General features: G+C 45.0%; 1 protein-coding gene across 1 annotated transcript in view; it reads left to right on the forward strand.

Moving 5' to 3' along the window:
• The window catches only part of VILL (villin like), a 34,127-nt gene that overhangs the window by 13,315 nt on the left and 7,531 nt on the right, over positions 1 to 13,281 (forward strand). Inside the window, exons 4-14 of the mRNA XM_080578221.1 lie at positions 1,403 to 1,599; positions 3,501 to 3,609; positions 3,896 to 4,006; positions 5,337 to 5,536; positions 5,625 to 5,703; positions 6,550 to 6,648; positions 8,873 to 9,026; positions 10,025 to 10,125; positions 10,781 to 10,918; positions 11,482 to 11,640; positions 12,720 to 12,899. Coding sequence (XP_080434347.1) covers positions 1,403 to 1,599; positions 3,501 to 3,609; positions 3,896 to 4,006; positions 5,337 to 5,536; positions 5,625 to 5,703; positions 6,550 to 6,648; positions 8,873 to 9,026; positions 10,025 to 10,125; positions 10,781 to 10,918; positions 11,482 to 11,640; positions 12,720 to 12,899 — 1,527 coding nt within the window. The remainder of the gene's footprint in view (positions 1 to 1,402; positions 1,600 to 3,500; positions 3,610 to 3,895; positions 4,007 to 5,336; positions 5,537 to 5,624; positions 5,704 to 6,549; positions 6,649 to 8,872; positions 9,027 to 10,024; positions 10,126 to 10,780; positions 10,919 to 11,481; positions 11,641 to 12,719; positions 12,900 to 13,281) is intronic.

The raw sequence follows: 13,281 nt of genomic DNA on the forward strand, positions 1-13,281 counted from the left end.
GCAAAGTGTCCTCTGTGGGAGGACAATGTGCTGCACTAAGCTCCCAGACTTCCTTCCAAGTCTATTCAAATGCAAAGAGCAATCCAGGCCCCATTGCATCAAACAACATCCATATGGTGGGAACTAGAAGCATTTCCCACTTCTGGGTCTGAGTGTTCCTTCTGCAAACATCTCCATCAGTCAAGAGACAGAAAAGCCTTCACTATTCCACATTAAACAAATGCATATTCACTATACATCAGGCTGGGAAAGCAGACTGGATAACAACCCACAATGACTCATCTGCACTAATTCACCATGCACATGCTTTTATGGTACCTTTTGAGTGCTTTGGGGAATAGATTTGGTAGCAGCCACCCAAAGACATGCTTAGACCATCCTTGCAAGGGGCTGACTATAATCACTATAGATTTTGATGCTCACAGGCTCAGCTTATGTTGCAATAGCTTCCCCAGGTAGAAAAGCCCTTAGAAAATCCATGACTCTCCTTCCCACCTGCAGATAAGAGGGTAAAAATATTCATCTTTGCATTCTGCATCTTGGATGCTCTCCAAACAAAAATTGTCTGCAGGACAATGGGTCTTTGATCGTCTTCAATAGCAGTGTATTAAACTGAGTGATTTTGCCACAAATTAATCAGCTGTGCCTAGAGGAACTGAATTGTATTTTATTCAAGTTCTTCTAGTGTTTTACACCACGGTATCACTGCACAAAGCAAATAAACAGAACTTAGTGTCAAATCGAGTTTATAAAATGAGCTTCTATTATCTTTCCCAGGCATGGATGATAGGATTTAACACAGTAGGTGCTGAAAAATAACTGGCGCAAGTCACATAACAGTAAGCACACCTGTTCTCAGATCGCTTGCCTTTTATTTCTAGGCTATTGGGTTTTTCTGTAATAAGATGAATCACAGCATGCACACACAGGCTCAGCTTCCTTTGGAGTTATGTCTCTTTTGCAAGTCAGCAGGAATTCACAGGCAGTTGGTGCTACTATGTAGCACGATATGAGAAAGAGAAAGGGGGAGAAAGGATAGTATCTCCAGGCAAATAAATAGCAGTGCATATTACTTTTTTTTTTTTAAGCGATTTATGAGAAGAATGTCCTTTAAGTTTTAATATCAAACTCTACAAAACTAGGACAGGTTGAACACACACATTTTTGGACTTTCACAGGTGCTCAGTTTTCTTTGATAGCAAGAGTCATAAAAGCATATACAATACAAACATGCTTCAGTGCAATACGTATGTAAGCCGTATTCTCCTGAATCAGGTCGCTGGCTCCAGGCTGAGCTCCTGTGGAACATTATAGGGTTCCATCCCGTCTCCCCTTGCCCAGCAGCATTATTTGCTGCAGATATCTGGACTTTGCCCTCACTCAGCTTTCTCGCCTCTTCCAGAGCAAAAGAACCTCTCGTGGCACGGCTGTGGATTTGCATTACTGGATTGGCAAGGATTCGTCTCAGGATGAGCAAGGTGCCGCGGCCATGTACGTCACCCAGCTGGACACTGCGCTCAGGGGAAACCCCGTGCAGCACCGGGAGGTGCAGGGACACGAGTCTGAGACCTTCCAAAGCTATTTTCGCAATGGCATTATGTGAGTAGCATAAAAGGCTTTGCAGCAACGTCACGGTCCCTGGGGCTTTCTCTGCTTCCCTCTGTCTCAGAGGCATCAACATTTCAAAAATGGAGCACTGGGATTGTTCAAAATTCAGAGGAAAAACTTCCCATTTTGAAAAAATTAACTGTAAGCATTGGGACTGGACCCATGTCATTCTGATCTACTGACTGTTTTCCCAGATGTTTGCTGTAAAAGGTTTTTAACCTCCCCTTTTTTCACTGTAAGGTCTTCCTTCCTCTCCTCCACACACTTTAGATTAATATGCCCATCCACAGCACTTTAAACTAATAGACACCTTGAGGAGAAGTGTTGATTTGGCTCACGCTGGGAGTAATTTTCCTGCAGAGAAAGCAAAGATTGACTCTCTGAACTAAGCCATCTAAAAGATAGTATTGCGTTAACCCTCTGGTGTTGAGTCCAAACCTGTGGTCATGACTCCCTCTGGGGTCTTTGGAAGGTGACTCCGAAAGACGTCCTCCAGGAGGACCTTCGCTGGCCGTAAGTGGCCAGTGAAGTAGTTCCTCGCTTTTAAACAGCTGAAGAAAACCCAGATGAAAACCCATCCTCAGACTCTACCCAGTCTTGCTCTCAGTATCTCGGTATTGTGCATCTCTAAAGCCTCGCATGAGTTTCTTCAGGCCTTTTCTGAGACAGAAGAGTGCTTTTACCCTTATTTTAAAGATGAGTAAAGGGCAATGAAGGACCAAAATTCAGACCTTCAAAAGCATTTGGGTATAGAAGTCTATTTGGAAACCTATCTGGCTCTGAAATCAGTATGAGTTAGACTTCATCTTGGCCTAAACCACATACATAAGGTCAAGCAGGAAGTCTGAGTCAGAATGAGAAATTAAAACAGGCTCTTTCCACACCTTGGCAGGTAGACTAATCAGCAGAGCATCCTTCTGTGGATTCGTAGAACTGTGCCAAACAAGTCTAAAGCACTGTGAATCACTCACAAGCCTGACCACATTTGCCAGTCTTTTCCAAGCTATAATAAAACATACTTATTTTCCACATAGCAAAGCTATAAAACTCTCAACAATCACCTCTCTTTCCCACAAATGGCAATTACACAGCTTCAACTGTTACTTTAAGGCCTGAAGCATGAACATTGGGTTAGATTTCTAGAATGGACTAGGATATGTGGAAAGTGGTTAGACTTGTCCAAAAAACTGTTAAAATTTTCCGGGACTTCTTTTAGGGACTATATGCTCTCATGATGTGATTGTGTCCTCCTTGCAAAGCTGCAGAGGGAGGGAGGGATGGCATCATGCAGTGAGACAATTACAGTGCTAACTGCAGCTATTGCAAAGTGTGCGTTCAAGGATGGAAGGACAACAAAATTGGTAGATTACATCTGAGAGAAAGACGGTGTCCTGTATCCCTTTACAATAGCATTTTGTTCTGCTTATGGCAACAACTTTCTATCTAAGCTGCTTTAAACAGAACACCTATTTTGAATAAAAACAAATTTTAGCAAAAAATATATTGTCTGCAAAACATGGCTCATTTTTTCTTTGACTGTTTATGGAAAATTTCTGAGATGCCACTGCCATGCTTAATGGGACTTTCAGTTTGGTTGTGTTATGTCTCCATTGCCATCCCTGACCTGCTCACCCGTTCATCTACACACATCAAGGTGCACAACAGCAACGCCCACACCGGGTGGATGGACAATGTGAGGAGTTGTTGTCTGACCAGGGACCAGGAACAGTAGAGTGAAGCAACACAGCACCATTTCACATTCCATTTTTGGGACTTCGAGATATTAGCTCTAGATTTTTTACTTGTCAACAAAAGCTTGAGATGTTCTCAGAGGATAGAGGGGACTTTATTTTCTAATTAACTCTAACTCTTTATTCCTTGTTGCACAACAGCTACAAGAAGGGAGGAGTGGCTTCAGGATTTAAGCATGTGGAGACCAATATGTACAACATCAAACGTCTTCTTCATGTCAAAGGGAAGAAGCATGTGACAGCCACAGAAGTAAGCACGGGAGCTCCTCTCCTTATGGATCATTTCTCCTTCCCTCCCCTCCTACACCCATATTCTATCAGGTCTGCCTGCTCAATAGCTCTTTTCTGGTCAAGCATCCTCACTGGGATTTGGTATAATCCTGAGAAAAGCCATTTGGCTCAGTGCTAGAAAAATAATCCAGTTGTTGCAGACCAGTTGTTACGTCCCCAGGGCAGTTTCTCCATGCCTGTGACTTGTCTCCCGCGGCTCTCATTGTCCGCTCCATTCGCCGAGCCTTTTCATTTCCTCACAACAGGTAGCGCTTTCCTGGGACAGCTTCAATAAGGGTGATGTGTTCTTGCTGGACCTCGGGAAAGTGCTGATCCAGTGGAACGGACCCAACTGCAACATTGCTGAGAAATCCAGGGTGAGTAAAGGCAAAAGCACCGTGGTTTATTGGAGGTATTTTTTGATCACGGGTTGGGTAAAAAAATAAAAAAAGAGAGAGAGACACATACAGAGCTCAGTGTTTGTGAAGATGGAAACAGTATTCAGTGTTTGCACAGTGAGAATCTGATTAAAACCAGGAACACAGAGCTGAACAGAGAAAATCCTAGTAAATCTTCTACTTCCTCATCCACTGATATCCACTGTTCCAGAAAGGCATCCATCTCCCTCTGGGGAGGTCCATCGCCAGCCCTCTGTGCCCTGTAGTTTGTGTGACATAAGAATAAAAAGTCAGTAGCACCAGTAGATTTAACTGCAGTAGATTTAACAATAGATTTAATTCTCCCGGGGGTAGATGAATTTCAGTTTATTTTTACATCACAGGGAATTCCAGCTTGGTCAGTATGAGACAAGCAGGAACGCATAAACCAGGTTTTGATAGGTCAGATCCCTAATTATAAAGGCACTTTACAAAGGGATCATTAATCCGTATTTTACTGATAGAGGAACTGCGATATAGAGATGTAATAAACCAGATTTATCTACAGGTCATAATGGCACCTGATGATCTGGGGTTGGGGGAGACCTCACAGGGAAGGCAGTTGTCCAGGGCACGATGGGTTGAGATGAAGAGCCAACAGAGGGTGAGACAGAGAAACTCCTGAGAGAGAGGAAAGGGAGCAAGACAGAGGGAAGACTAGAAGAACAGACCATGGTTCATCTCAGGCCTGGCAATCAAACAGGTCATTTCCTAGGTCTAAGAGAGATGTCTCCCTTTAAAATCTGTTGTGGTAAGAGTCACGGGGGGAGAAAAATCAATGGAAGATGGAAATAATTTGTTTGGCATTTCACACTTTTTTCACAGAAAACATCCATGTTTTTCAAATACTTGAAATCTTTAAATGTAAAATATCACCACAGGGCAACCGGGGTCCTACAGCTCTGCAGCATTCAGCCTCATCGTCCTCAGCATGTGTCTCTCTCCCAGAATATTTTAGGATTATTGGACCTGCTTGTGTACTGTCACACATAAGCGATACCTGCTCTGGCTACTGCATATCTGTGCCCTGCGAGACCAGTCACCAATAGTTATGTACTAAGCAGTACTTTTCTGAGATTAAGTTAATAAACAGGTATAAAGCACGCATCCTCTTTTTTAAATAGCAAAATCTGGAGGACACTAGCATCTTTGGAGAGCTGTAGTAATCTGTCTTAGACTATTAGTACTCAGTCAGTGCTCTAGGTCTGACACGATGCTTGCTGAATTTGTTGTATGGATCAGGATTAATCCCCTGATGATCCTTGTGCAGGGCCTCGCGTTGGCTCGTAGCATCAGGGACAGTGAAAGAGGTGGCCGTGCTCAGATCGGCATCATTGACAATGAGAAAGACTCCCCAGACCTCCTAAAGATCATGAAGATGGTGCTGGGGGAGAGGCGTGGGGAGCTCCGAGATGCCATCCCGGACACGAAAGCAGACGAGCTGCAGAAAGCAAACGTCCGGCTCTACCAGTAAGTCTGGGGCTGGGCCTCCAAACCCCATCCCTTGCCACAGCAGGTGCTGTGCAGCCTGGCTCTACTCATTACCTCTGTCTTTCAGTGCCTACGAGAAGGACAATGACCTGGTGGTACAGGAGATAGCCACCCGGCCTCTCACACAGGACCTGCTCCAGCACGAGGTGAAAGGCAGCCCTTATAGCAATAAAAGGATGTAGTGGTTCTCTTTATGTTCAGCTGAGCACCTGTTTCTATAGGATACCTCAATTTTCTGGAAATTAGCAGCCCTTCCGTCCTTCCAGATTAACAGTGTCCTCCCCAAACAAGACAGCTTAGCCTCTGCCTACAGCTCCAGTGGCCGGAGGCAGGCAGTGGGTTGAAGCTGTTCTAACAAGAGATGGCAAACCCACCCTGTCAGCCAAGGACAGTGTTACCTTGGCAATCATTATAAAAGGAGAGTCGAAGCTGGAGGCCAGGAATAAATTCCAGATAGAAATGAGGCTTCTTAATATCTGATGTTCTGCTATAACTCTCCATCTGCAGCATTCAGAGCAAATTAGCACTGTGTTCAAAAAATCATGAATTTAGATATAATTTCCTGCTGTAGGGAGTGACTAGTCTCAATGACGTTCCCCCAGCCTGAAAACCAAGAATCCTTTGGTCTCACAGTGGGTTGTCAGTTTGGACCACCAGCTCTCTGCAGAGGAGACAGGCTGCCTGGCAGCCATCTCATCCTGCTGGGGTTCAGGATCCTGACGCAACACTTTTAGCTTCGTGCTGGGGACACATAATAGTCATGAAGAAGAGGTCTAGGGTTGATGGTACTTGTTAGCCCAATTTTGAACCAGTAAATCCATCCTGTGTTGCCTCTACTAATGATTTGCCAGCGTTAAAACTCTGGAAGTCAAGGAAATGAGATAATCTACATCTAATCTAGGTCTTCAACAAGAAGCCAACCTGGGTAGTCTACAAATTAGGATCTTTGCTTGAAGAGATCTTTTTACATGTATTTTTTGGTTTCTCCTCAGGACTGCTACATTTTAGACCAAGGTGGCTTTAAGATTTATGTCTGGAGAGGAAAAGCCTCCAACCAGGAAGAGAAAAAAGCAGCCTTCACTCGAGCTGTGGTGAGTAGTGCAAACAATGTCGTAGGAGGTTAACTAAGCGCTAATCTAGATCTGACCACTAGTTACAATTAAGAATAGGTCTTGAGGAGCTGGCCTGGGTAATAACAGAGAAAGAGCTTGAACTTCTATGGGAGGTGCAATGACATAATGTAAAATAGTTCTTCAGCAATTCTCACTAAGGGCTGTCTGACTAAGAGGAAATTGGTTAAAGAAAAGCAAATGTAAAAGAGAATATGTGTCACTATGTGACATGGTAAGTGGTAGACTTGTGGAATTTGTTGCTTCAGGAGATGGTGGAAGCAGAGAGTATCAGCAGGGCTGAGAAAGGATTAGGCCAATTCATGGTCAATGGGTCCATAAACAGATACTAAAGGGGGTAGGCTCTTATAGCCTCTGTAACATCCATGTCCCTATATTGTGAATATTAGGGAGAATGAAGGGATCACTTTGCAAATAGTTACAAGGCTCACATGTTTTTGCTGAACAGCATCTCTTACTGACACTGTCCAAGGCAGCACAGATCACTGCTCTGAACAGGAAAGGCATGTCTTAGGTTCCCAACCAAGTGTAATACTTCTGAGCAAGTCAGTGGGGAACTCAGTTTCTTGGGCTCTCTGAAAAAACACACCTGATATTAGGTGCTATGGGACTCAATCCCAAGTCCATTACAGGCAACAAGTATTCTTCAGAGTGTTGATGGGGTTGGGCCCATGTGAATTAGAAGCTGTCACAGGGCTCTTCCACTTGGTAAAAAGAGATCTGTTATTAACTGTTAGTAACTCAGATCGGTCAACCTGTGGAAAAACCATGGCTCCTGTTAAGGTAGAACACTCCAGCAGAGCACACAGGTACCTGTGCTGCTCCTTCAGATGACTGCCATGCAGTCATTCTCTGGCAGAGCATGCCTCACCACTTCCATTCAGACAAAATTAGCCTTATGGGAGCCTGAGCGTGTAAGGCATTTGGTAGTTTTGCATGGTAGCTTGCAGATGGAAATGAAGACTACAAGGGAACTTAGCTTTTAATTCTGTTGACTTACGTGAAGACCATAAATGGCCTCATTTTCAATGAGATCTTACTTGGAGATACCGAACCTCAGTGGCCGCATCTTCAGTGAGATCCTACCTGGAGATACCCAACTTCAATACCAATTGCACCTGTTGTCCCAGAGGAGAAAAGCTTGGATGAACTTTGACTTAAAACTTATCTCACAATCCTCTGTGCTCCTTTCCAAAGCTTAACCCAGATGCTTTTTATAGGCAATTAGCTCTGCAAATTCTGGCCCTGAGCTACAAATGTAGAACAACAGATATCTCTTTCTTTCAGCGTGGCAGGTGGGAGGGATGGGAAGACCATCTGCTCTGCTTTTTCCTTGGGGGGTAGTATGTGGCTGCGGTATTTACAGCAGAAGATGAATGCTCAGAAAGCCCACACTCAGGCTCCTTCCCTGAACCGTGGCTGTCAGCATTGTACCTCCAGGTCATCCTGGAGTCTGCCGTGATAAACAGGAGAGCAGTGCTCAAAAACCAAGCAATGGCTTTGACATGGTGGCAGAACACAGACCATTTTCATCCTTATCACATTGTATCAAGCACCTCTGTTGAAGCACTCTTTTAAATCAATAGCTGCTCTATTTCAAAGAAATAATATGTTTTCAGGAAAAAAAAAAAAAACACAGAGATTTATGAGAGTTTTATCCCTTCAGGATACATGCCACACTCTGGGGTATGTAACTTCCTCCATCCTTTCACTATCTTGGCATGCATGCTCTCTATCATGCCGAAGGGAGGACAGGATCCCTGTTTTAGAGAGGGTCTTTTTGGCACAGAAGTGAATTAAACTAGGCTCTCAGGTCATGGGCACACTCCATCACTGTTCCCTCTCCCTCCACTCCTGGTTCTATGACCAGAAACTCTCTACAGAGCTGAATGAGATAGAAGGAGGCTGTGCATTAGACCTATTGAGTTAGATTTTCTTCAAGACTTAGATACCATGCATAAATTAAGTTTAGGATGTGATCCAGCTGGCCGTCCTCTAAATCTGTAGACATCTGCATAAGTCTGAATGCAAGTGTCTTCATCTTGGGGTGAATCCTGCCCTTGGTTATGCTGCTGTGTTCAGCTGCAGGTGGAAGTTTGCTTTTGGGTCTGGTTTAGGCCACTTCTTCTCATGTCTATGAGAACTTTGATGTGTCCCCACTAATGCCCCTTTTCTACCCCATTAGGGTTTTATCCAGGCCAAAGGCTACTCTCCTTCTACCAACATTGAAGTGATCAACGATGGTGCAGAGTCAGCCATGTTCAAACAGCTCTTCCAGAAGTGGACAGAAAAAGATGAAACACTAGGGCTTGGCAAGGTCTATACTGTTGGCAAAACTGGTGAGTATGTTTTCAGAGCCATGACTTACCCTGCATTTGACTTCGCTACCTGTGATAAACTACCGCTGAAATAACATCATTCACATTAACTGTTCCCTGTCCTCAGCCCTTTGAAAATCCAGTGCACATTCTTCTCATGTCCTGTATTTTCCACCTTCCTCAGTAGAAACAATGATTCAGCAATTGAACAATGTTCAAAATTGCTGGGGCTTTTTGTATAAACCAAACTGCCACTTATTCCAAATGTGAATGCTGGCAGAAGATCAACCTCATCTGAAAAATGTGTGCAGAAAATTCACGCTTGTAGAACTTCTTAATTTTCTTTAGAGAGGGCTAATGATGAACCTGGTAAGGAAGTGTTGAACAACATTCTGCTTTCATTTACACTGGCATCCACCCAAGCCCCTCCTGACGTCAATGGAATTATTCTGTATTTACACCAGTGTAAATGGTGCCCCCATTTATCATGCTGCTGAAGTGAATATTGCAAGGCATTAACCCCAAAGAGTAAACACAGAAGAGAGAGATCTTCCTGACAGAGAGAAAAATGACAGAGATGCTGAATGTCTCCATCAGTAATATCTTCGGAGATACAAATACCCTTCTTTTGCAAGTTCTCTCTCCCTGATGTCCATAAATACTCTCTTTATCATGAGCTGAAGAACTGTAGGCATTCTAGTTCTGAAAGTAGCATTCAAAAAATGAGGGAAATATGTATAGATTTGGAAAACAATTACGAATTTTTGGTCATGAGATAACTTCTATTTTTATCTGCCAATCATCACAACTTTCCAATAAAGTGCTATATGGGCAGTTGCCAGCCTGTAACTGATCAACACTGGAGTGTGTGAGCTCTTGTAATCAACATTTGCCTACTGCAGACCAAGTTTTTCTTACATGCATAATGATTGTGTGTGTGTGCACAAGGGTGATACATAGGGTTTGTATGTTATTGTGCATTCACTGGGTTCCTGCTTTTATTCTGCTGGTGCATGCAGCCAAGGTGGAGCAGGTGAAGTTTGACACGACTCAGCTCCATGCCAGACCAGAGCTAGCAGCTGAGCAGAGAATGGTGGATGATGCCTCTGGGGACGTTGAGGTGAGAGAGCTCCTTTGGCTGACAGAGGATGCAACTATCAACGTGTTTCCAAACTTATCTTCCTTTTCATACGCAGCAGCTGTATGAGCTGTGCCCACCTATCCTCCCCAAAGAAGCATGGCTGTGGCCAGAGCAATCTGCTTACAAACTCCAACCAAGCAGCTCTTACCTCTAGGGCATTTCTCCTCCAGCCCATGTCCGCCAGAGCAAAGTAGCCATCAAGTTGAACCCTCTCCTGCCACGTGCACAGGGCACGAGGCTGAATCAGGCAGCTCCCTTCTCACACTGTCCCTTAGTTCAGTCCGTATTACATGTGTCAGTGCAGAGCAGAGGCCACTCTCATTTTCCTGTGGCCTCCCATGGAAGACAGAACTAGTTGAGAGATGGGACATGGGTCTGAGAAGCTGCACCTCCACCTCCTTGAGGGCCACTGACTGTTCAGCTATGGCACATATATTATGACAGTCACTAGGTAGATGTGACTTTGCCAGCGAGCGCTTTAATCAAGCTGGGGAAAAACAAGCTGGCATCCAGGAGAGAGAGGAAAGGCTGTCTTTCCAGATGAAGACCTGAACTTCAGTGGTCTTTTGGCAAAGGGGCTGTTCTCTCTTCATGTTGACTACACTGCTGCTCACCAACATATTTCTCACACTAGGTGTGGAGAATTGAAGACCTACAAATGCAGCCGGTGAATCCCAAGACATATGGGCAGTTCTACGGAGGCGATTGCTACCTGGTCCTGTACACCTACCTCAGATCAGGCAGGCCTCACTATGTCCTCTACATGTGGCAGGTAGGTCAAACTGAAACAGGAGGGACTGTGCTGTGTCTGCTAGAAGTCTAAAACTCAAAGAAAGAGTTGCACACAAAAATCCTAAGCAAAACATCCAGAAGAACTCGCGTGTCCTTTGCTCATCAATTGTCCACTTGGAAACATCCCAAGCTCTGCTTTGTAGGCTGCATGAACACTGAGCCCAAGCTAGCATCAGGCTGAGAGCCAGCAATGTCATATAGAAGTGGTGAAGGATTATAGGGCTTACAATGCAGGGGTTAAACTTTATGGTCTTTCAGATTGTCCTTTAAGGCCTCAGCTCCTAGGGTCTAGTGAGTATACGAATACCAATAGCTCTGCTCTTTAAATTATAATTTCCTCTCCTGGAATGCATGCTTTTCTCTAAAGCTTTGAAAATGTGATCCTACAGGCTTCAAAAGAATGAAATAATTAAAATGTAAAAATCAAGTCATTTTTTACTCTCATTATATTGTACACAGGGCTTTGGATTGACAAGATGTTACACTTTGCAGAGCTTTACACCCTTCCCCTCATCGTGTTTCATGTTGCATCTTCTTCCCCAGGGTCGCCATGCCTCTGTGGATGAAATCACTGCCTGTGCCCTCAATGCCATTGAGCTGGACAAAAAGCACGGGGACGAGGCTGTGCAGGTGCGCGTGACCATGGGCAAGGAGCCAGCACACTTCCTGGCAATCTTCAAGGGCAAGCTGATCATTTACGAGGTAACATGGCTTTGTGTGCATGGTCAGTGGAAGGTGAAAGCACCAGTGATGGATTGGCAGTGACAATGGAAATAGTCCAGAAAAATGGGCTGATATTCAGGAAGAGAGCCTGCCAGGTCCGTATGGGCTGGCATGGAAACGTGGTAGAATATTTTTAGCTCTTCCTTTGTGGGTGCAAATAGAGCCATCGTTGCTGTAATGTGTCTTCAACCCCACCCCCCACACACACACCTTCACCCTACAGGTGGGTAACTAAGACACAGAGGGGCTGATTCCCATTTCCACAGCCTTGAAGCCATCTCTGGTGTGGTAGGAACGTCACAGGACCTGAGTTATCCGTACTAACTTCCCAAGTTAGTGAGTAGGCTCAACACCACATGAGAAAATACACAAAGGGGAACAATCCTTGACTGGCTTGGACTCAGCTGTCCACCCCTGAGCTCCAATGTTAATGTGTGATGTTCTTTCCAACTCTATCCCAAAATATTTTGCAGTTACAATAGGATGATAGTATTGTAAATTACAGGTATAACAATCCTTCAGGGCCTGCCTCCAGAGGGGTTCCTCCAAAATACCCAGCAAGCAGTTAACATGGTTTGAATTTTCTCTGCATGAGTTACATCACATTAACTTCTAACCCACTTTGTTTTGGGTGCCAACATCTCTGGTGGAGACACTGCAAATGGCTGGGAAAGAGGGGGATTGCCCTCAGCTCTCCATGTTGGCTTAAAGCTTCCACAGCATATGATCAGCTAAGGAGAGCACAGCTGGAAATCTGAATCCAGCTGCCTTGCCCAGTTTACATGGCAAGTGCTTTACAGATGCTAAGATCTGCTGAGTGTCTTGACGGGAGCTGGTCAAAACACAGAATAACCAGGGAGCAGTCTGTGTGTTACAACATGTGGGTTTTATTCTGGCCTGGAACCAGACGTATTTGGATTTCCTCAACTGCTCTATGCAGGCCCATGGTCTGTCGCTGTGTGGAGGACCGAGAGACCAAGTCTTCTTCCTCAAACCAGTTGCACCCTGGATTTGCACCCTCACCTCCCAACACCATCCTTCCCTCTGTTGCCTTGCAGGGTGGCACGAGCCGGGCCCAGAAAAGCGCGCCCGAGCCGGCGATCCGCCTCTTCCAGGTGAGGGGCACGAGCGAGATGAACACCAAGGCCACGGAGGTGCCAGCCCGGGCCTCTTCTCTCAACTCCAATGACGTCTTCCTGCTGGCCACCAACCAAGTCTGCTACCTGTGGTGTGGGAAGGTGAGACCACCATGATCCCAGGGGAGGCAGCCCCGGGGGGATGAAATTGCTGATGTGGGTCTTGAGTCTCCTGCCTCCACTGAGCTGTGGAGGTATAGCCTTGGGCACAGAGCCCATTAATTTCAGCAGAAGAAGGTGAACCCAGGAGAAGGCTTTGTCTGTGGAGGATTAGCAGTAAGACAGCTCTCTCTCTTCAGAAGTAACCCACCTTGGGGTTCACCTCACCTCATTTTACATGTTCATACAGCTTTCATCTGAATAAAGCACCCCAGGCTATCCAATTGTAAGAAACTAGCAAGATTTGGGCACGCTCATTTAACCTCTTGTAGTCATCTGCTTCAGGATGAGAAGAGTTGTGCCCCAGATGCCGTTGACTGCACTG

The sequence above is a fragment of the Anser brachyrhynchus genome (genome assembly GCF_964034855.1).
Source record: "Anser brachyrhynchus genome assembly, chromosome: 2".
NCBI classification, from domain to species: domain Eukaryota; kingdom Metazoa; phylum Chordata; class Aves; order Anseriformes; family Anatidae; genus Anser; species Anser brachyrhynchus.